The sequence below is a fragment of the Loxodonta africana genome, chromosome 3 (assembly GCF_030014295.1).
Source record: "Loxodonta africana isolate mLoxAfr1 chromosome 3, mLoxAfr1.hap2, whole genome shotgun sequence".
NCBI classification, from domain to species: Eukaryota; Metazoa; Chordata; class Mammalia; order Proboscidea; family Elephantidae; genus Loxodonta; species Loxodonta africana.
Window position 1 is genome coordinate 75,813,631 of NC_087344.1, and position 22,793 is coordinate 75,836,423.

The 22,793-nt window shown below is 40.6% G+C and overlaps 1 protein-coding gene across 7 annotated transcripts in view; it reads left to right on the forward strand.

Moving 5' to 3' along the window:
• The window catches only part of MACF1 (microtubule actin crosslinking factor 1), a 257,548-nt gene that overhangs the window by 156,305 nt on the left and 78,450 nt on the right, over nucleotides 1-22,793 (forward strand). For 4 of the 7 annotated variants that reach the window (XM_064281771.1, XM_064281766.1, XM_064281768.1 and 1 more), the window contains 6 exons: nucleotides 1,632-1,694; nucleotides 2,639-2,880; nucleotides 3,712-3,841; nucleotides 4,882-5,081; nucleotides 8,054-8,549; nucleotides 9,644-11,115. In XM_064281771.1, the coding sequence (XP_064137841.1) occupies nucleotides 1,632-1,694; nucleotides 2,639-2,880; nucleotides 3,712-3,841; nucleotides 4,882-5,081; nucleotides 8,054-8,549; nucleotides 9,644-11,115 (2,603 nt within the window). The remainder of the gene's footprint in view (nucleotides 1-1,631; nucleotides 1,695-2,638; nucleotides 2,881-3,711; nucleotides 3,842-4,881; nucleotides 5,082-8,053; nucleotides 8,550-9,643; nucleotides 11,116-22,793) is intronic. The other 3 variants (XM_064281767.1, XM_064281770.1, XM_064281772.1) reach the window with 1 other exon arrangement.

The following is a 22,793-nucleotide window of genomic DNA, read 5'->3' on the forward strand; positions in this document are numbered from 1 at the left end:
TTGTCAAAAATGAAATGGATCATTTAAAGATTGATATCCTAGGCTAAAGCAAAAGGAAAAAATGATGAAGTAAAAGAGCTGAACAGAAGATTTCAAAGGGCTGTTTAGAGAAAATAAAATATTATAATGAAATGTGCAAAGACCTGGAGTTAAAAATCCAAAACGGAAGAACACGCTTGGCATTTCTCAAGCTGAAAAAACTGAAGAAAAAATTCAGGCCTTGAGTTGCAGTATTTAAGGATTCTATCGGCAAAAAATTGAATGACACAGGAAGTATCAAAAGAAGAAGGAGGGAATACACAGAGTCACTATACCAAAAAGAATTGGTCCATGTTAACCATTTCAGGAGGTAGCATATGATCAAGAAGTGATAGTACTGAAGAAAGAAGTCCAAGCTGCACTGAAGGCATTGGCGAAAAACAAGGCTTCAGGCATTGACAGGATACCAACTGAGATGTTTCAACAAACGGATGCAACGCTGGAAGTGCTCATTTGTCTATGCCAAGAAATTTAGAAGACATCTACCTGGCCAACCTACTGGAAGAGATCCATATGCATACCTCTTCCAAAGAAAGGTAATCCAACGGAATGGGAAAATTATGAAACAGTATCATTAATATCACATGCAAGTAAAATTGCGGTAAAGATAATTCAAAAACAACTGCAACAGGACATCAGCAGGAAGGTGCCAGAAATTCAAGCCGAATTCAGAAGAGCACGTGGAACCAGGGATATCATTGCTGATGTCAGATGGATCTTGGCTGAAAGGAGAGAATACCAGAAGGATGTTTATGTGTGTTCTGTTGACTATGCAAAGGAATTCAGCTGTCCTTTTTTCTTTTTCTTTTTTTTGTCCTTTTAATGTAACATTACATCCTGAATACTTTTCAGATTTTCGTATGATCTTTATAATTATATGATACGTTTTTGTTTCAACTTGGGAAACTGCTGAAATACAGGGAATCAACTAGGGGAGAATATAGGTGAAATTGTAGTAATTAGAAACAGAAGAGGCCGAAGCAGAATTTTTGAAACTGTTTGTGAGCCACACTTATTGGTACTTAGAATTTCTGTTTTCTAGTGGGGGGAGGGGAACAGGAAGAGGTCACAAGAGGAAAGGCAGAGACTCTTCCTTTCGGAACAATATAAGATGGGCTCATTTTAATGTCTTTATTAAAAGAATGTTGCTTTTTATGTCCTTAATTGTACTTATTGTTCATTTTTATTGTATTGAAGCACATTAATGTTAAAGGTGAACCTTTTTGGCTCTTATTATAATCCTCATTCCAAAATGTGGCAGATACCATTCTAACAACTTAATAATGTTACCCATACTTGCGTCAGAAAATTAAGGCAGTGTTGTAAATTTAAGAAATTTAAGAAGAGAATTTAGATTTCCTTCTAGAAAGGATTAAGAATCATCACTGCCAGGGAGCTGTTTCTCAACTCGAATGACACTTTGTTGTCTGGTAGCTGAAATGATCTGTCTCTTTTCATGAGTATGTTGTCTTGTGCTGTGTTAACTTTTTGATACCCAAGCTTAAAGTGAGTGCCAAAGAACAAATTCAGTGCCTGTTTGTATTCCTAACACGTTTGTCTTGCCCTGTTTGTCTCCCTGTCCTTCTGCTCAGGTTCCATACTGCCCTCTGTAGGAAGCTCTGTAGGCAGTGTAAACGGATACCACACCTGCAAAGGTGAGAACACCATATCAACAGTGCCTCTTTGTTGGGTGTGTTAGGACAGGGTTCATGTGTGCACCTGTGTACGTTTCCATACGTGTGGAAAAACTGCTGCCAGGATGGGTGCGAGGGTAAAAATCTGGGAGAAGCAGCTGTGATGCCTCTTTGTTTGCTGGCCATAGGCTAACAGGTTGGCAGCTGGTGAAGCTGAAAGTACAGAGGAGATAGAATGGACTACTAGATAGGACCAGTAAGAAAAGACCTTGAAGAAAATATATACAAATCTTAGTGTTATAAAGCACCTATCCCAAAACCAAACCTCCTGCCATTGGGTTGATTACGACTCATAGCAACCCTATAGGTCAGGGCAGAAGTGCCCTATAGGGTTCCCAAGGCTGTAAACTTTACAGAAGCAGATTGCCATGTCTTTCTCCCATGGAGCAGCTGGTGGGTTTGAACCATCAACTTTTCAGTTAGCGCCCAAGTGATTTAACCACTGTGCCGTCAGGGCTCCTATAAGGTACCTATACTAAAGGTAATCTAGTTTAGCCCTCAGCCCCTCAGGCAGGTGACTTCTCTGTAGTTTGAAGAAAAGAGACAGATGGAGAAGAGGGAGGGAATGCCCAAATCAATTAATCCCAACACTGCACTAACGTTAAGTTCTTTCTCACTCTTCTCACTTTTGCTATCCCCATGTTTATTAAGCATTTTAAGGTGATTATCTTTTTTTTTTTTTTATCTGACTATATAATGCCAAAATTAGGAAGCAGATTAATGAAAGCTCTTTTGCTTTGTGTATGTAAACATCAACTTTTATGTCATCTACCTGAAGAATAACCTCCAGTTCACTAGAAGATGTAGGAGAGATGCCTAATCCTGAAGAGTAATTTAGGAGTAAGGAACTAAGAGGGGTGCTTCTAGAGCTATTCCCAATCTGATTTCTGTTTCTATGATACTAGATCTGACGGAAATCCAGTGTGACATGTCAGATGTAAACTTGAAGTATGAGAAATTGGGGGGAGTACTTCAGGAACGCCAGGAGAGCCTTCAAGCTATGCTCAGCAGAATGCAGGAAGTTCAGAAGGAGGCAAGCTCAGTGCTGCAATGGCTGGAATCAAAAGAGGAAGTCCTGAAAGCCATGGATGCCTCTTCATCTCCAACCAAAACAGAAACAGTGAGAGCCCAAGCTGAATCTAATAAGGTACTGTGTTTACATTAGCTGCATCCCACACACTAAGGGGAACGGACTGACCTGAAGAACATTTGCTATATCCAGGTTCCTGCCTGAGTATGGGAATCTGAGAATGAAACATGGCCGACCACCCAGCCTACGATGAGCAATATGTTTGACTTTCAAATGATTACTATGCTTTAACTCTCCTAGAGAATTTTCTTACCTGTGAAATTAGAAATTGTTATAAATCAGACTCAGAAACAAAACCAGATCTGTTTGCAGAAAGAGAATAGTCCTCCACAGTAGCATTAGCTCATTGAGAATGGAATCTCGTTTTCTATATGATACTGGAAGAGAGCAAAGCCATTCTCATCAAAGCATGTTTCCAACAATTGAAGTGATCTAAATAGCTGTGATTGTAGTTTATTCTTAAGATAGGCATGTGGGACTAGGAAAAATGTCAGAAGAAATCAGATCGTATTAAAAAACCTGTAAGAAATTTTCACCGAAGTTTTTAATATTCCTGTTGAGCATAGCACGACATCTTCTCAAACCATAAAAACATCATCACCATCATATCTTGACACTTTTCGTTTACAAGAATTAATAATTCCTTCTTATTTGGCCATACTGATGTATTATACATAAGACAAACTTGGATCCTGCTATCCAGTTTTTCATTTTAAAATAAAAATTGAAGCAGAAAGGTTAAATATCTTATAATCACAAAGCAAGTCACAGGTAGAGTTAGGAGTAGAGTCTATAATTGTTGCCTGGTCTTCCAGTCATTTCTACAACACACACAGCTTTGTTTCCTGTCTGGAGTTTCATGACATACATGATGTTTCTTTATCCTAGGCCTTCCTGGCAGAATTGGAACAGAACTCTCCAAAGATCCAAAAAGTAAAGGATGCTCTAGCTGGATTACTCATGACATATCCCAACTCACAGGAAGCAGAAAATTGGAAGAAAATGCAAGATGATCTCAGTAAGTTATCACAGGGGTATTGCAAATTTACTGAATTATTTATCCTTAAAGCAAACACAAGATTTCAGCAAATCCTATAAAGCAAAAATTATTTTTAGTTAATTTTCATAAGCAAGTGAGGGGCCTGGATAGGGTCAGAGAGTGAGCCTGATTAGGAAAAAAAATTAGAAATTCCACTCAGAGTGTCAGAAGTTGGGCTTTCTTGGGCAAGTCAAACTGATAGTCTGCTGTGATCAAGAACAAAAGAGAGCATTGATGATAAAAGTGAAAATGTATTGATGATAATGAAAAAAGGAAAATAATCTCCATAACAATGTGTTCATAATATTGAGCTGTAAATGGTGCAGGTGAATATTTATTGGCCTGAAAGATGTTCATGATACAGTAAGTTAAAAAGGATTATAAAACAATATTTGTAGTGTAATATAGTTTCTAAAGTATTAATGTTTGTAGGAAAAACCCTAGAAGGATTTGTACCAAATATTAATGGTGATTATATTATCACTCAGCGGTAGGATTATGGGTATTTTTATTTTATTCTTTTGGTACATTATTATTCTAATTTCTCTGCAATGACCATATATTGATTTTTTTTAACTTTTTATTTAAAATAATTTGTATATTCACAGGACACTGCAAAACAATTTTATAGGGAGTTGTGCCTTTCACCCAGCCTCTCCCAATGATAACATCTTGTATAACTAACACAATATCAAAACCAGGAAATTGACATGGGTGTAATATACAGAGCTTATTCACATTTCACCAGTTTTACATGCACCTGTGTGTGTATGTGTATGCTTCAATGCAATTTTGTCACATGTGTAGCTTCATGTAACCTACCACCACAGTCGAAATGCAGACCTGTTTGTATTGCTGTTTTAATTTTTTTTAAGGGGGAAGGGGCTATTTTTATTGTAAAATATTTAAAATAATGTTCCAGGGATCATTTCCTGTATTATATTAAGAACATAATTTAGGGAGCAGGCCTAGTTGCTGCTGAGAATAAAGGAATACATTCTCTCATTTCCTGTCTACAGATTCCCGATGGGAAAGGGCCACGGAGGTGACTGTGGCTCGGCAGAGGCAGCTAGAGGAATCAGCAAGCCATCTGGCCTCCTTCCAGGCTGCGGAATCCCAGCTCCGGCCGTGGCTGATGGAGAAGGAGCTGATGATGGGGGTGCTGGGGCCCCTGTCTATTGACCCCAACATGCTGAATGCCCAGAAGCAGCAGGTCCAGGTGAGCAATACACCTTAATGCTTTAGAGCAAAGAAATTAGAGTCTTAGGAGCCTGGGTTCAAATGCTGCTTCCAGCAAGTAGATGTCATATGACCTTGGACAAGTCATCTAGCCTCTCAGAGTCTTGCTTTTCTCACTTTAAATGAGAAGTTTATAAGGTTCTTACCACGGTACTTGTCAAATAGTAAACAGTTAATAACTGTGTTATTAATATCATTAACAAAGATAGTAAAATGAGTGGATATGAGAATGGGGAACTCTTTGACTAAATTACTGAATTATATTTTACTTTTAATCCTTAGTGGTAGTGCTCCATATTACTTAATGCAATATCTGATATCTGCTGTCTTTACTTAAAGATTTTCTTTTGATCAAACCTCAACAAAATTGATTCAAGTGCCCAATGTCATAGAAATTTAGATTGGTCAAGATTGTCACAGTTGCCTAAGGTTACACAGTACGTTATTTCCAATGAAATCCTGCCTAGAACCTTTTCCTTGTTATCATCAATAAGTATTTGTAAAAGCTGTTATATTCGGTGTTGTTCCATGAAACTGATGTACACATGATTTGCCAACAAATCTAAGGAAAAATTGATATAATGGCAGGGCCTAGAGTATAAACGAATACATGCCAGATTGTACTTTATTATTACTTTTGTATATATGCACATAAGAGATTTATTAGTTAAAAGGGTTTATAGTACCTACATCCTCCCCCAAACCTGTTCCATTTCTTCGTACCATCCACCAATTTTCTCACTCATATATCCCTTAATTACTTTTAATTAAGACCTGAGAGTAATATTTGAAAACCTTTTCTTTCAGCCTCTGTATCCAATTAATTACTAAATCCTATTTAGTCTACATTCAAATATTTTTCTAATCCAGTTGTTTTCAAACTTTTTGGTCTCAAAATCCTCTTACACTCTTAAAAACTATTGAGGAACTCCCAAAGAACTTGTGTTTATCTATTGATATTGACCATATTAAAACAGTGGGACATTTTAAAATATGCGTTTTTTAATTCATTTAAAAATAACAATGATAAACCATCACATGTTAACCTAAGTAACATTTTTAACAAAAAAATTTTTTTTTCCAAAACATAAAATAATAATAAGAGTGGCATTGTTTTGCATCTTTGCAAATCTCTTTAATATCTGACTTGATTGAAGATTCTCATGGATTCTCATATCTGCTTCTGCATTCAGTCTGCTGTGATACCAGACACGTAGCCTCCAGAAAACTTCATCGTACACTCGTGACAGAACAGAACTTTGAAAGGCAGATAGCATTTTAGTATTATTATGAAAATAGTTTTGACATCCTGGACTCCATGAAAAGGTCTGGGGACTCCCAGGAGTCCCTGGACCGTGCTTTCAGAATCACTGTTCTAATCCCTCTCTCTTCTTCGTTCTCTTTGCTGCTTCCTCATTTAGGATTATCCTGTTCTAGACCATTGCAGCAGCCTCCTAACAGATTTCTTTCTGTCAACCGTCCACACAATTATCAGATTATGTCCTTGAATCACATATCTGAATATATTTAAATGTTTCAGTGGCTTTTGGCTGCCTGTTGAGTAAAGGCCAAATACCTGCTCAATGCAGTCTATAAGGCTTTTCACAATCTGGTCCCAGTTTGTCTTGCCAACATCATTTCCATCTATTCCCCCATATACCCAGGTTTCTACACACACAAGATAATTTGTTCTTTCCTAAAACATATGACACTTATACAGCTCTGTGCCTTTGCTCATACTAGGCATCCTCCTAGAATGCCCTTCACAAGCCTTACTCTGCTCTTTTTGGAGAACTACTCATTCTTCATTATCACCTATCTGAAGCCTTCCCTGATTTCCCTCTCCTACCATTTGTCATCCCCAGCAGTTCTAATCGCCCTTACTCCATGCTTTCACAATACCGTGTTCACATTAGTGTTTTACCATCCTTTTACTTTTGTTACATTTTATTATAATTGATTGTTTACATATCTTTTTTTCCTGGAGATCACGTCTTCCTTGCTTTTGTACTATGTAAGTGCTAAGCACTTTCCATAAATTATCTAATCCTTACAACAGCCAAGATGAGTACTGTTACTATCATTTTACAAATGAGGAAGCTGAGATTTGGAGAACGTTTTAAAAAGTTGCTTAAGCTTATACAGCTAGTGAGTGTGTGTCAGCTTGTCATAGTGTGGGGGCTTGCATGATGCTGTGGTACTGGAAGTTATCTGCAGGTATTCAAATACCAACAAGGGTCACCCATAGTGGAGAGGTTTCAGCTGAGCTTCCAGACTAAGACAGACCAGAAAGAAGGACCCAGAAGACTACTTCTGAAAAGAATTAGCTAGTGAAAACCTTAGGAATAGCAGCAAAACAGTGAATGATAGAACCAGAATTTGGACCCAATCAGTCTGACTCCAGACCCTCTAATCCTAATTTCTTTAATGAGTACTGCAGAGAATACAAAAGAAATAAGAGACGTGGTCCTTGCTTTAAAGAATCTCATTATCTAATTGTGCTATCTTGTAATATACAGATATGTGCCTTTGGGATTACAAGAAAACAGAGGTATTAAGAGGTAAAACAACAAATCCAACCAGTAATAGAGCTGGCCCTGAGATCCAGGGTTTCAAACTCCCAATTCAGAGGCTTGAGTGTTGCATGGCAAAGCTGATGAGTACCAATCCATGGAGCAAACCAGTTTCCCAACCTAGACCATCCTTAATAACTGATGTTGAAACAGAGTAGGACAAATAGCATAATCAATGATCCCTTTGAAACAAGTTTTTATCAAGCATTTGTTAAATACTACTGCATCTGTCTATATTGCATCAGTCTATAGCCTGGTCCTTGGAGTTTTTCAAAAGGGATTGGCAATATTTGGCACAATCCAAAATCAGATTTTGTTTTGACACTGCTTTTAGACCTGTCTTTTCTTTCTAAACATCTTGGTGTTGTTTCTGTTTCAGTTTATGCTGAAGGAATTTGAAGCACGGAGGCAACAACATGAGCAGCTGAATGATGCCGCTCAGGGCATCCTTACAGGCCCTGGAGATGTCTCTCCATCCACCAGCCAAGTACAGCAAGAACTCCAGAGCATCAATCAGAAGTGGGTTGAGCTGACCGACAAGCTCAATTCCCGTTCCAGCCACATTGACCAAGCTATTGTCAAAAGCACTCAGTACCAGGAATTGCTCCAGGACTTATCAGAGAAGGTGAAGGCAATTGGACAGCGACTAAGTGGCCAGTCAGCCATCAGCACCCAGCCTGAGGCTGTAAAGCAGCAATTGGAAGAGACCAGTGAGATTCGATCTGAGTTGGAGCAATTAGACAATGAGATTAAAGAAGCGCAGACACTGTGCGATGAACTTTCAATGCTTATTGGTGAGCAGTACCTCAAGGATGAGCTGAAGAAACGTTTGGAAACTGTTGCTCTGCCTCTCCAAGGTTTAGAAGACCTTGCAGGTGAGTTGGGGTGAGGAACACATTTCTGCCACTGTTAATGGCAAACAGAAAGGAGTGGGTTTGTGGTAGTCTCAAGAACCCAGGGTGAATTGCTGAACATATTGATCAAAGATTCTATAGAAGAATCCTGATCAAAACGGGGAAAATGCAGAACAGAATTTCACATTCTCATGGACTCCAGACTTTCTGGAGCCATGGAGGCTGGATGAACCCCAGGAACTACTCCCCTGAGATAATCTTTAAACCTTAAACCAAACAGTAGTCTAGCTTAACTAGTCAAAAATTTGTGTCTTGAGCATTATGCTCTTTTAAGAACTATTTTATGGGATCAAAGTGACAAGAGCAACTTGAAAGATGAGATGGGAACCTTAGGGGACAGTGAGTTTATTTAACAAGGAAGGAACAACTCAGAAAAAGAGGGCGAGAATGGTTGCACACTGAAGGATATATAATCAGTGTCATCGAATTGTACATGTAGGAATTGTTGGACTGGTGTATGTTTTGCTGTGTATGTTCTCAACAACAACAAAAGAGTCTAGGGTGACTCTTACATAGCTTTTGGGCTCAAACTAGTGCCAAAAATCCCCTCTTCCAGCTACAGTGAGAACTGCTGTGGTTATTACACATTGCTTAAGCACCAGCAAGATGTGAAGCTTTACAGAGATAAGAGCTCGAATATAATTTCAGCCAACAGTTAGAGAGCCACGCTCATAGATATATGTACAGTTGGAGTTACATATATACTTTCACTGATACTCATTTTCTTTATATTCACACACATATGTACACATACACCAATAATTCAAAGTTAGAACATGTTCCGGACTTCTTACGGTGGCCTTGTTCATTCATTGCCTCTTTCTCTGGAAACATTTATAACTTTCACTTTTTACCAGTTTAGAAGTAAAAGTTTACTTCTGTTACACAGTCTGCCTTATGAGGTTGATGTGAGTATTAAATAAGATATATGAAGGAGCTTAGCAATGTGCTTCTTTTACAGTAGGCCCTCAGTTAATGTTAGTTTTCTTTTCCTAAGATTAGACCTTCTGCCATGCTCAGGCTTGATTGATTTAAATTTCATTTTCTCATTTCAGCTGATCGCATGAACAGACTACAGGCAGCTCTTGCCAGCACCCAGCAGTTCCAACAAATGTTTGATGAGCTAAGGACCTGGTTGGATGACAAACAAAGCCAGCAAGCAAAAAACTGCCCAATTTCTGCAAAATTGGAGCGACTACAGTCTCAGCTTCAGGAGAATGAAGAGTTTCAGAAGAGCCTTAACCAACACAGTGGTTCCTATGAGGTGATTGTTGCTGAAGGAGAATCTCTGCTGCTTTCTGTGCCTCCTGGGGAAGAGAAAAGGACTTTACAAAACCAGTTGGTTGATCTCAAAAGCCATTGGGAAGAGCTTAGTAAAAAAACTGCAGACAGACAATCCAGGCTCAAGGACTGTTTGCAGAAAGCTCAGAAATATCAGTGGCACATGGAAGACCTCATGCCATGGATAGATGACTGTAAAGCCAAAATGTCTGACCTGCAGGTCACTCTGGATCCAGTGCAGCTTGAATCCAGTCTGCTAAGATCAAAGGCTATGCTGAGTGAGGTGGAGAAGCGCCGTTCCCTGCTGGAGATATTGAATAGTGCTGCTGACATTCTGATCAATTCTTCTGAAGCAGATGAGGATGATATCCGGGATGAGAAAGCTGGGATTAACCAGAACATGGATACTATTACAGAAGAACTACAGGCCAAAACAGGATTGCTTGAAGAAATGACTCAGAGGCTCAAGGAGTTCCAGGAAAGCTTTAAGAATATTGAAAAGAGGGTCGAAGGGGCCAAACACCAACTTGAGATCTTTGATGCTCTAGGCTCTCAAGCCTGTAGCAACAAGAACCTGGAAAAGTTAAGAGCTCAACAGGAAGTGCTGCAGGCCCTGGAGCCTCAGGTAGACTATCTGAGGAACTTCACTCAGGGCCTGGTAGAAGATGCTCCAGATGGATCTGATGCTTCCCAGCTTCTACACCAAGCTGAGGTCGCCCAGCAAGAGTTCCTAGAAGTAAAGCAAAGAGTGAACAGTGGTTGCATGATGATGGAAAACAAGCTGGAGGGGATTGGCCAGTTTCACTGCCGAGTCCGAGAGATGTTTTCTCAATTGGCAGACCTGGACGATGAGCTAGATGGCATGGGTGCTATTGGAAGAGACACTGATAGCCTCCAGTCCCAAATTGAGGATGTACGGCTATTCCTTAACAAAATCCAAGTCCTCAAGTTAGACATAGAGGCCTCTGAAGCAGAGTGCCGGCAAATGCTGGAAGAAGAAGGGACTCTGGACTTGCTAGGTCTCAAGAGGGAGCTAGAAGCCCTGAACAAACAGTGTGGCAAACTGACAGAGAGGGGTAAAGCTCGTCAAGAACAGCTAGAGCTGACACTGGGCCGAGTGGAGGACTTCTACAGAAAATTGAAAGTACTCAATGACATGACCACAGCAGCAGAGGAGGGAGAGGCCCTCCAGTGGGTAGTGGGGACAGAAGTGGACACCATCAACCAACAATTAGCAGACTTTAAAGTAAGTCTCGTGCTTGTTTTTTAATCTTTTCTGTCTAAAATGTATGTATTTCTTTTCTTGTAACTTGGAAACCGATTGAATACTGTGTACATATTAACTTCTGTCCCTGGTTTCATTATTCTCACTTCCATCACCATCAAAGCACACTGTTCAGAGACTAAACAGTCTTTTGGACCTCTGAGCAAACTGGCTTGAACATTCTTCTATTAGAGTTTATTTCAGTTTTTATAACCAATTTAGGATATAGCGAGAATTGCCCAAGCCTTATTTTTATGATTTCTTGAGATTTCAAATTCACGGATTTTATAAAGCAGTGAATGTTTCTTTAGGGCCATGTTTTCAAACTGAAGTATAAGAAGCCATAAGATAAACCAAGGTTTATCTTATTTCTGAAATACTGATTTTAGCCAGATTTGGGGAGAAGGGGTTATTGATGTATTATTGATATCTTATGGAATAAAATGCAAAATTCTCATGAATTACTAAGCTGAAACATGATGTTCTAAAGAAATTTCCCATTTACAGCAAACAGCTTAAGAATACACTCCAAACTCCTTGAAGGTGTAAGTTTTCTGCTAATAGAGTTTGAGAAGCACTGCCTTAATTGTAAAACTATTTCAGTTCTCTGCTTGAGTCAGAATTTCCAGTCCTGAGATTTTGTGAGTCTATATTAAAACAACAGGGAAATATTAGAGGACTTAACCCAAAAGTGCTCATTTGCTGGGTCAGAGGCTTGGAACTGTTAAGACTGTCTCTTCAGGCTTGCTGTCACTGAGTGAGCCATTTGCCCCAGAGTTTCCTTTGTTGTAAGTACCTAAAGGTTTCTTTCTCTGCTGCTGGAGGTCATTCTCCTGCTGTTTCCTTCTTGGTACATGGGATAGATCTGGAAAGGATACTTCCAGCACTTTATTTCCATCACTAGCCTTAATTATTCCTATTTACATACTTAGCACTGCCACCCAAGTAAATTTGTTCTCTCAGAGCCCCTGCTTGTCAGAATTCTTCCTATTAAAGAGTTGACACCAGGTCAGAGCCATGTAGTCCCCAGAAAGGTCACAGCTTCGTAGGCAAGCTCCAAGTAAGAAAGGTGACTGTCTCAGAAAGGCCCCTGCAAGCGCTTAGGGGATGTTCAGCACTAACGTGGGGCTTTGGCTGAAGGCCCCATTACCATGTTTGGAGACGGTACAGTTTGGAGCAACAAAAGTCGTTGCATCTGAGTTTTCTGAGGCATCCAGATAAGGAAGGGGTAGATAGAAAAAATTCAAACTGACGAGCCGATGTGTGTTCCTCTTAGAAACTCACATCTGCGATCACACAGAGATCACCTCACAGTGGCGGTATGGCCTTCTTTGCTTCAGCATGTCTGCTTTTTTTTCCTTGAAAGCAGAGGCTGTCTCTTCTACTGGCATACTTCATTTATCCAATTTACTTGGCTCTGGGTTACTTAGGATAAACGGTATAACCAACTAAATTAATTTCTTAGAAAACTGAAGCTTATCCCATAGGCTCCAAAATAGTTTTATCTAACCAGATTCTGGTTTATATGGGGGATTATATAGTCTAACTTTCTAAACACTGTATTGTGCATAAGTTTTTCTCAATGAGTCCAGGTTAACGTAAGAAAAAAGATTATGCTGTTCTCTAATGTAGTGAAATCCTCAAGGATACTAGAAATATTTGGGGCTGTTTGTCTTTGTATTAAATGCTCGTAAATCAATATGCTGTTTGAGTTCTGTACTGGGGTTCTCTTTTTGAGCCCTTACATTGCCTTATTCATTGGATTGGCTGTGTGCGATGTGTGCAAGGGGAGGATGGTTTCTGTCTTTTCCCCCACTACTGTGGTATCTGCTATTATTTCTTACTGCTGTCACTGGGTCTACCTTTAGCAGTCTGCCCTTCTAATCTTCAGTGAGCTAAAAAATAAAGTAACCAAACCTGTTAAAATTGTGTGTTGAATATGAACTAGAATATATGAAAGGGTCCACACAAAAAAAGAGTTGCTGTCAAGTCAATTCCGACTCATGGCAACTCCATGTATGTAGAATAGAACTGCATGCCATAGGGTTTTCAAGAAGACTGTGACCTTTCCCAAACAGATGGCCAGGTCTTTCTTCCAAAGAGCTTCTGGGCGTATTCAACCACCAGTCTTTCCATTCGTAGTCAAGTGGTTAATCATTTGTGCTACCCAGGGACTCCTGGGTATTTGGATTTGAGGACAAATAATGTTTTCTTTTTCACTCAATCCTTGGTTTCTGGAGGCATTCTGAATTTGGTGTTGCGAAAAAATTTCAAGAAATTACTGGGCACGACTATATTACATTTGTATCCTAATGTATCACCTCATAATGCTCAGAGCTCAGTAGCTGCTTAGTTGCTTGTTATAACAGACGTGTTTCACTGATTCCTAAGAAGCCTCTATCACAAATACTATGGATGTGAAGGCTGGGATTGGACACTGATCAGCAGGTCACCTACAGAGTCTGTTTATTTGCAGTGAAGAAGGGAGGAGAGAATAGTGAAATGTCTGTGTAGAAAAACTACCCTTGTGACCCATCTGTAAGTCAGTAAAAACAACAAACTCGTTGCCATCAAGTAGATTCCGACTCATAGCAACCCTATAGGACAGAGTAGAACTGCCCCACAGAGTTTCCAAGGAGCACCTCGTGGATTCAAACTGCCAACCTTTTGGTTCGCAGCCATAGCACTTAACCACTATGCTACCCAGGTTTCACTATGGTAGTTATAAAATTATCAGTATCCCTGAAGTTGGGGATGTAAATTAGAAGCCCAGTTCCACCATTCCACCTTACAGAGAAGTTAAAGGCTTTGGGAGGAGTTTTTGCCTCCTCCCAGCAAGTCTTTGGTCAGGAGGGGAGGAGCACACTCTTGGCTTAGCTCATGCTGAGCTCATGGGAAGTGAAAACAATTAGAGGGGAAAAGCCATGTGTCAGTTCCACAGTTCCTTAGAGGCTGAGTAAAGGGAAGGTCTTTTTGGACCCATTCTGAGGACTGAGTCATTTTCATGATTTGAATGTTGAGTTCCTGGGGTATTGTGCTGTGTAGTTCAGCAATAGATTAATCTTCTCTCACGCTGGCAGCAGACCAAAACCAAAAACCAAACCCACTGCCGTCGAGTCGACTCCGACTCATAGCGACCCTATAGGACAGAGTAGAACTGCCCGATAGAGTTTCCAAGGAGCTTCTGGTGGATTCGAACTGCCAGCCTTTTGGTTAGCAGCCCTAGCATTTAACCACTATGCCACCGCCACCAGGGTTTCCAACCAGATATGATAAAGGGTGACTCGGCTTTCAGATTCAAACAAACTGTTTTTAATGAGGAAAAAACAGCACTAGATTTTTCAGCTGTCTCTTTTTTTTTAATGGGATCATACTTTCAGTACAGAATCTGCTTAAGAGGATATGAATCTGTGAGACAGGAATGTAGGCTCTGCTTTGACCTGGCTAACTCTATTGGGGATAGTCGTAATAGACATCTTAGATGAGTCAAGTCTGTGGAGGACCCCAGGCTTTCTTGGGACTGTGCAGTAGTGCTGATAATCCTTGGAGAGGCAGTCTGTAGGAAAAATTATTTCCTCCTTAAATGAACATGAAAAGCTGGCAGTCATTATTCCTCAGAAAGGCTTTTCCCTTAGTTGCTTCTGAATAATCGATAGAAAATCTGGTCATCCAGTGCGAACCTATCAGATGAGAACGGAAGAGAGTCCATTTCCACTCTAAACAGGAAAAGACCTCGGACTTTCCAGAATTGGGACCTTTACTCAGTTCTGAAGTAGAAAGGAAAAGCCTTTCCAGAAATCACAAATCAGAGCATTGAGCATGTTTTCAGAAAACCGGAAGGAAAAGATTTATCTTTGGCTAATCTTTTCAGGAAATTCCGTTTTCCTGAATAAAAGAGTCTCTGATTAGTGAGGAAAAGTAATTGTTTGTGCCTAACAGGAGACTAACAAGAAAGGAGGGACCTTCATTTCATTGGAACTTGAGAAGAAGTATCCACCTAGGGTGACCTTCCTGAGATTGGTAGGAAGAGATTTGAAATTTGGAGAAGAAATATATTTAAGTCTGATGATAACAAGAGGCTAACCTTATTTTGAAATTCTGTATGTAGGTTTTAGTCGTGAAGAATTGGCATGATTCTGAGCCTTAAACCAAGCCCTCCCTCAAACCCCCCATCAGCTTCTCATGAACCCTGTGGCCTCTCAGTCAGAAAGTACGTGGTGGTTTTGGTATCATACTGGTGAGCAGTATGAAGAAACCTGGATAATTCACTCTGTAATTTATATGTACTATGTGATTAAAAGAAGGAGCCCTGGTGGTACAGTGGTTAAAACACTGTGCTGCTAACTGAAAGGTCAGCGGTTTAAAACCACCAGCCACTCCGTGGGAGAAAGATGTGGCAGTCTACTTCCATAAAGATTTACAGCCTTGGTACTAATGGACCACATCTACCACAGCCTCCACCAGACTGAGTCCAGTACAACTAGGTGGTGCCTGGCTACGACCACTGAATGCTCTGACAGGCATCACAGTAGAGGGTCCTGGACAGAGCTGGAGAAAAATGTAGAACAAAATTCTAACCCAAAAAGACCAAATTTGCTGGCCTGACAGAAACGGGAGAAACGCTGAGAGTATGGCCCTTGGAAACCTTTTCAGCTCAGTAATGAAGTCATTCCTGAGGTTTACCCTTCAGCTGAAGATTAGACAGGCCCATAAAACAAAACGAGACTAAAGGGGCACACCAGGAGGAAGGACTAGAAGGCAGGAGGGAATAGGAAAGCTGATAATAGGGAATCCAAGGTTGAGAAGGGAGAGTATTGACATTTCGTGGGGTTGTTAACCAATGTCATAAAACAATATGTGTACTAACTGTTTAATGAGAAACTAGTTTGTTCTTTAAGCCTTCATCTAAAGTACAATTAAAAAAAAAAATTACAGCCTTGGAAACTGTATGGGGCAGTTCTGCTCTGTCCTATAGGGTCGCTATGAGTCAGAATCAACTGGGAGTTGGGCTTTGAGAATGATTAAAAAGCTTGGCTGCTAACCGAAAGGTTGGTGGTTCAAACCCACCAGCTGCTCCATGGAAGAAAGATGTGGCAGTCTGCTTCCGTAAAGATTTAGCCTTGGAAACCCTATGGAGCAGGTCTACTCTGCTATAGGGTCACTATGAGTCGGTATCAAATGGACAACAAGTATGTGTTCAGGCCAGGCTTCAGACTTGGCACTGTATCTCTTGGTGACAAGGAAGACCAAGTGGAAAAAATTGAAACTTTTTAGGGTCCATGTGTTTCTCACAAAGGTTCACTTCACCTAATGGTACATTTGAATCACCCAAGCTAGTCAGTCTTTTCCCACCTTGTTTCTAAGGCTGGGCTGGTGGGATGTAGGTGGGACAGCAGGCTTCCCTAGGACTACTCTCCCAATTCAGGTTGAGCAGAGCCCAGGCTCAGGGACCACATATACTTGCTGCATTGGTCTGAGGGACCTAGATATCCTATGAAACCAGAACAGAAAGTCCTGTAAAAACTTTGATTTGTTTTTTTACCTCATGATAGCAAGCTTACTCTTCCCAGTGAGCAATGTGAAAACCCTTGGGAGGCAGAACCCAACATGGAGCTGAAAAACTGCCAGTTTGCACAGAGATACTTACTCCTCCTTTTCAAATAATTACAAAGACGACAGTATCAGCCCATCTACGTTTTTGCCAGTTAGTGTACTTCCCTGAGAAAGACTCACTAGAGAATAAAGCAAATGAAGTCAAAGTATCTATCTGCCCTTGGAGAGAAGTAAAATCAAACTTGGTTTGACCTGTCTGTCAGCTGGAGGTTTAGATACCTTCAGCTTTACAGCAGCCAAGATAAGTGGAGTAGCCTCCCCACTGCCCTCCCAGCTTGGCTTGTGCTGATGCTTGGCCTATCTTTTCTTTTTTATTTTTCCTTTCTTCCTTAAAAAAGGCTATTCCAACAGGAACTAGGGTCCAAGGAAGTAAAGAAAATATCCTAGAACATGATCTCTCAGCTTTGGCACCATTGACATTTTGGGCCAGGTAATCCCTTGTTGGCGGCGGGGTGTGGGGGGGCGGGGGCGGTTGTCCTGGGCATTGTAGGATGTTTAGCAGCATCCCTAACCACTACCTACGAGATGCCAGTAGTAAACCCCCAGTTGTGACAACCAAAGATGTCTCCAGACATTACCAAATGTCCCCTAAGAGGCAAAATTGCCCTCTATTTGAGTCACTGCCTTAGAAGAAAATCAGCACCTACGTGTGGGAAATTTAGGATTCAGTTGGAATAGGTGCTAGTTGATTAAGTTAAATATCTACATCTCAAGCAGCCTTCTGATAATCTGATTATAGCTGTGTGTAGTAGCACCAACCCCCTCTTAGTCAGCCTTGGTTTAGGCCAGGCGCTAGATTCTTTATTTTTGCTGGTGCTAATCTGTGTGACTTAAAACCTCCTAGTCACTTTCCCTGGCATTTGGAGCTTAGTTCTTGTAGCCTTGTTGATGCAGGTGTTTAGTTGATGATGCATTTCTAACGAGAAGAGGAACTTCCATTGTGGAAATACTTCAGGGAGCTTCCTTGTTCTGTGTCTTTAATGAGGGACTACAGTCTGTCAGTTGTTCTCAGCCAAGGAGCTCACAGTTCAGCTGCTGATATTTATAACCCTTATGTGTCAACTCTCTTGGGCCCCCCCCCAAAGAATTCCAGTTCTCTGTAATAATCCTCTCCACTCCTACCGTAGCAACTGGGTGGGGAGAAGGTGAAGGAGCCCGTAAGGCCTTTAAGTTTGCTGTGTTGAACTTCTTCCAGCCCCATTTCAAAGTATCGGTATTTTAAACATCAGCATTGCAAGCAAAATTCCAACCTCGCAGCTGTTACATCACCTTAAAGGAGACTCATGCCTCAATGAAGGTAGTAAAGCCAAGTGGAAAGTTGTCCAAAAAGCATTGATGGATTTCACAAAAACCTGTGTGGGAATTTCGATAGCAAGGAGAGACTTTAAAGGAAAAAATGAACATATCCTCAAGCAGACTGAGCCAGTTTGATTTGAGTCTACTGAAATTCTTCACATACAGTGTCAGCATGCAGCATTCACAACTAAGATTGATCATCTTGTGATTTTATACAAGAAGGAAGAAGAATCTGTTTCCAGAAAAACTGGAATTTGCCATCTTGATAGTTTGTATTTATTTTTGTGTATTTGATAAGTGAACATGGTTGAGACAAGCTCAGACAAGATGAGAAACATGACTGTTTCTCACTGTGTCTAGAAATGAATGGTAAGTGGTCTCAGCCTTAGCCCACTGCTGGGCACTTTCCAGCTAGACAGCTGGCACAGGAGCTATAAACAGTGAGCCTCTAGGAAGTGTGATGAGTCACTGTGAAGGGCACTTTATTGTTAAAATTGGTTGATTTAGCAGGAATAAAATGAGTTCCACAGGGAGGCGCATCAGGTCACTGCACCAAAGCACCACTACGCTAGAGGACTGCCTCCCTGCTGAATGGATTCTTCCCAAGTCTCAGCTGTCCCAGTTGGAAAAGCCTGGCTCTGGGGAAAATGTGCTCCCCACCTTGCTTAATACTTTTCCAATACAGAGTGCTTTTCAAATATAAGTTTCTGGTATTGGCGGTGGAAGAGTAATGGGATACACTTATTCCCTAGGCCTTCACAAACTGTTTTCCTACTACCAGTACTGTGATTTGAAATGTGGATGTTTAGTGTGACTTTCAGAACTCTAGCCACCCAGGGACTAGAAGAAGTACTATCTGGTGATGATCCATGGATCCCTTCATGGGGATAAGGAGGAAGGGGTTCCATATTCCTTTCAATCCATCCTTACTGAGCACTGGGCCAGTCCTTGTGGTAGGTGCTGGATTTTTAGGTAGTCTCTATCTAGTTAATAATGTAGCCTGAGAAACAGACACGTAGAATTGCCATGATAGGGAGGCAGTGGTAGGTGCTTAAGAGAGACCTGAGTCTACATATTCTCTAATCCTAAAAAAAAAATCCTAACAACCCCCCTGTAAATCAGACATTTAAAATCCCAGTTTGCAGATAAGAAAACTTGAGACTTGAAGAGTTTAAAATAACTTGTTCAAGCCACATAGCTAGTAAATGTTTGAGCTGGGAATGGAAAGGTCTGTTTGGCACCAAAGCTCATGCTATACCAGTGGTCTTTCAAACTGGGCAATTTTGCCTCCTGGGGAATATTTCGTTCCCAGACATTTTTGATTGGCATGACTGAGGAGGCTGCTACTGGCATTTAGTAAGTAGTGGCCAGGGGTGCTGCTTGACATCCTACAATGCACAGAACAGTCCCTCACAGCAAAGAGTTATTCAGCCTACTTCTAGAAAGATAAGAGGTTTGCTTTTTGCACTTTTCAGATTCCATGACGAGTAAGAGTTAGCTGATGAAATAGTTTCACTGTCTGGGGAACTCCATGGTTTCCTCCCTTTTTTTTTTTCAGAAAATAGTTGAGAAACAGTGTCTCTTCCAAGAGTGACTTATGCAGGTCTTGGATAAAGTCAGGATCTTGGCGAACTAATTTGAATCAGTGGCTAAAGAATTCTCTCCATGCTTGACCAGTCCCCACCCCACCCTGCCACAAGACTCCTGCTGTGGAAATCAATCAGCTGTGTATCACAAGCTGCTTCCTGTAGGGTGTGTTATGGAATGGCATCAGCCCCTGCACCAGCTGGGAGTACTGATCTCAGTGTGATTTTTATCAGGCTCTGTCTCTTTTGAGCCTTGTTGTTTGGAACAAAGAAGTCTCTGTTCGAAATGCAGAGAGCTAGTGTGATTGGACAGCCAGTGTGTACGCACATGGTTCCCACGGAAAAGCAGACATAAATTATGCTGTGGCCTTCTAAAACTTGGGCCTCCAAGGTGGATTTCCACATTCACCCTTCCTTCTCTGAGTGCTCATCCTTCCCCCAAATCAATGCAGGAGCCCTGTGATCTGATGAATGAAATGGTGGCATCCCTCAGACCTGGACTATTTCTGTACTTATAGTCTTTTCATTCTCTAGCCCTTTACGCTGCAGCTGGGATAATCTTCCTAAAGCATTGCATTTTCATATCACACCCCTGGGGGTGGGGGGAGGAGAAGGAAAACAACCTTCCTTTGCCTTCCTGATAAAATGGTATTCAAGATACTACATACAGGAGCTCTGCTGTCTTTCCAGTCTTACTTCCTGTGTAGACGTCCTCCTCTACCCACTTACCTAGACGCTCCTTATACATTCCTATCTGATTTCTGCCCATACCAGAGGGCATAGCTGAAGTCTCACTTTTTCACAAAGCCTTCCTCGACCTCCCCAGTTCACTACTTCCCCTGGTCTTCTGAATCCCATATCTGTAACTCATTTTTCCCTTATCATATAGTGCCTAATTTGGAGTTTTCTGATTACATTCATTTATCCCATCTCTCATCTCAGTGAATTCATTTTTGTGTCACCCAGAGTAGAAAGCATACACGTAGTTGGAAGTTAGTATTTGACTGATTAGATGAGTGCCCTTCATTTCTCATAAGCCACGTGAGCTCTGGGATTTAAAATGCTGTCTACTTTATGTAACTTCAGGTATATCATTGTGTACCCTGAAAAACTTTTAATCCTAGCCTATTTTCCCCACTTCTCTGTCTTTTCTCTGAGCTCCCTTCCTCCCCCACTAGTTAGCAGATGTTAAGGAAACATAATCTCTTTTCCGTTATTAGGCCAAATGAAGAAAAATTAAGAAATAAATTTGCTACTTCAGATGCATTTGAGGAAAGCCGGATTTGAAATACTTTGTTTTGTAGTTGACAATCACTTCAGAGTCCTTGTTATTTACTCAGTTAATTGACAGTTAAGAAGAGTCTTCATACTTCGTTCAGCTTGCTGAGTAAAAAAACTGAATGCAAGTTTGAGTCAGAAACATCCAGCTTTGAATCTTGGCTCTTACCATCTACTAGCTGAGTGACCCTAGGGAATTCCTTAACCTCTCTAAGTTACTTGAGTTACAAAGTAATTTAACCAATTATAAAGTGTTTAACTAATTAAACAATGATTAAATCGTATCTTTGGGGATTTTTTTGAGAATTAGATGATAGATAAAAGCACTAGGCATATATTATAAATAATAATATCTTTTTAAAATGCTTTTCCAGACATGCAAACTAGACTATTTTGAAAATTTTTTAAGAAATGTTACTCCCTTTGTGCTAGGGACAGTCATTCTCTAAAAGATTTCATCTAAGGCGCAGTGCCAGATTTGATTCACTCTTTTTCTTCTTGGAAAAGTGGAAATTATATGGGTAAAGTAAAATCATTTTGATGGCAGCAGTGAAACAAGTGGATGGACAATTGAGCAGCTTCCTGAGCAGCTTTTATGGAAAACAATTCTAAGGCTTGTTTCTAACCTAAGAGTAGCAACGCATAGGCAGGTTTAGGTCATGACTTGTTAACACAGTTTTAAATATATTTTAAGTATATGTGTGTGTGTATATATATATCTATGTATATATACATGTATGTATATACACACACATGTATATGTATAGTAAAACCTGTGAGAGCCAGACCACGGGGGGACTGCCTTGTTTTTCTGGGTCTTGCAAGTTTTCTACCTTTGACGGGGCAATCTTACCACTTTTCTATTGCCTGTTTAGTGGAAAATATTTGAGTTTTCCTTCTCTGACAGGTGCCTGCCTTACACAGGTTCTGGCTTTTGCAGGTTTTACCATATATTGCCGTTGAGTCAATTCTGACTCATAGTGACACTATAGGACTGAGTAGAACTTCCACATAGGGTTCCCTAGGTTGTAACCTTTGTGGAAGCAGACTGCCACATCTTGCTCCCACAGAGCGCCTGGTGGGCTGGTGGGTTTGAACTGCCAGCCTTCCGGTTAGCAGCTAAGTGTTTAACCACTGTGCCAGCACACGTGTGTGTGTGTGTGTGTGTGTGTGTGTGTGTGTGTGTGTTCATTATTTATTCATTTAGTCATTCCTATCAGAATCCCATAGCCAGCAAGTTTTTCTGAGACTGTTTTGGCCTTGGCCTTGGTTATTTTCATTATCAAATCAGTCAATGTTATTTTCATTATCATTAACCAGAATTAACCAGAAGCCATCACCAGCTCAGTGACTTCCCCAGCTACCCAGAGTTACCCATCAGAGATCAGCTTTAATGATCTCAGGAGTCCTTGCCCTAATTAGCTCTTATCACAGGCCATGTTGCCATACAATGGTGACTACCAAGTCAGCATCTTCAGGAGAGACAACTTTTAATATTAATCAATCTTTAATTTAAAACACTGAAGCGTGATGGGGGGAATCAGTTTAGTTTCAGAGTCAAGCAGCTTAAAAACATACAGTTCATCTCTCTGTCACGCATACATACCAGATCATGAAGTTTTATAGAAAGATTTTAGTTCTTGGCAGTTTCAGCAAATATAAGTTTCTAATATTTGTTTTTGCGTATATATGTGTCAAAGGAAGAAGATAATAAGAATTCAAAGAAATTGAACTTACCTTAGGTCTTTTCCAGCTTGAACTCATTGTGTCCATTCAAGCAGACCATTTAATGTCTCTCTTCATCTTGCAATCCACTCCCAAAGGAAGAACTCGGACTTTGGTCTAATTCTTTAACCAGGAAACATAAGTCACTTGCTTGCTTGTTTG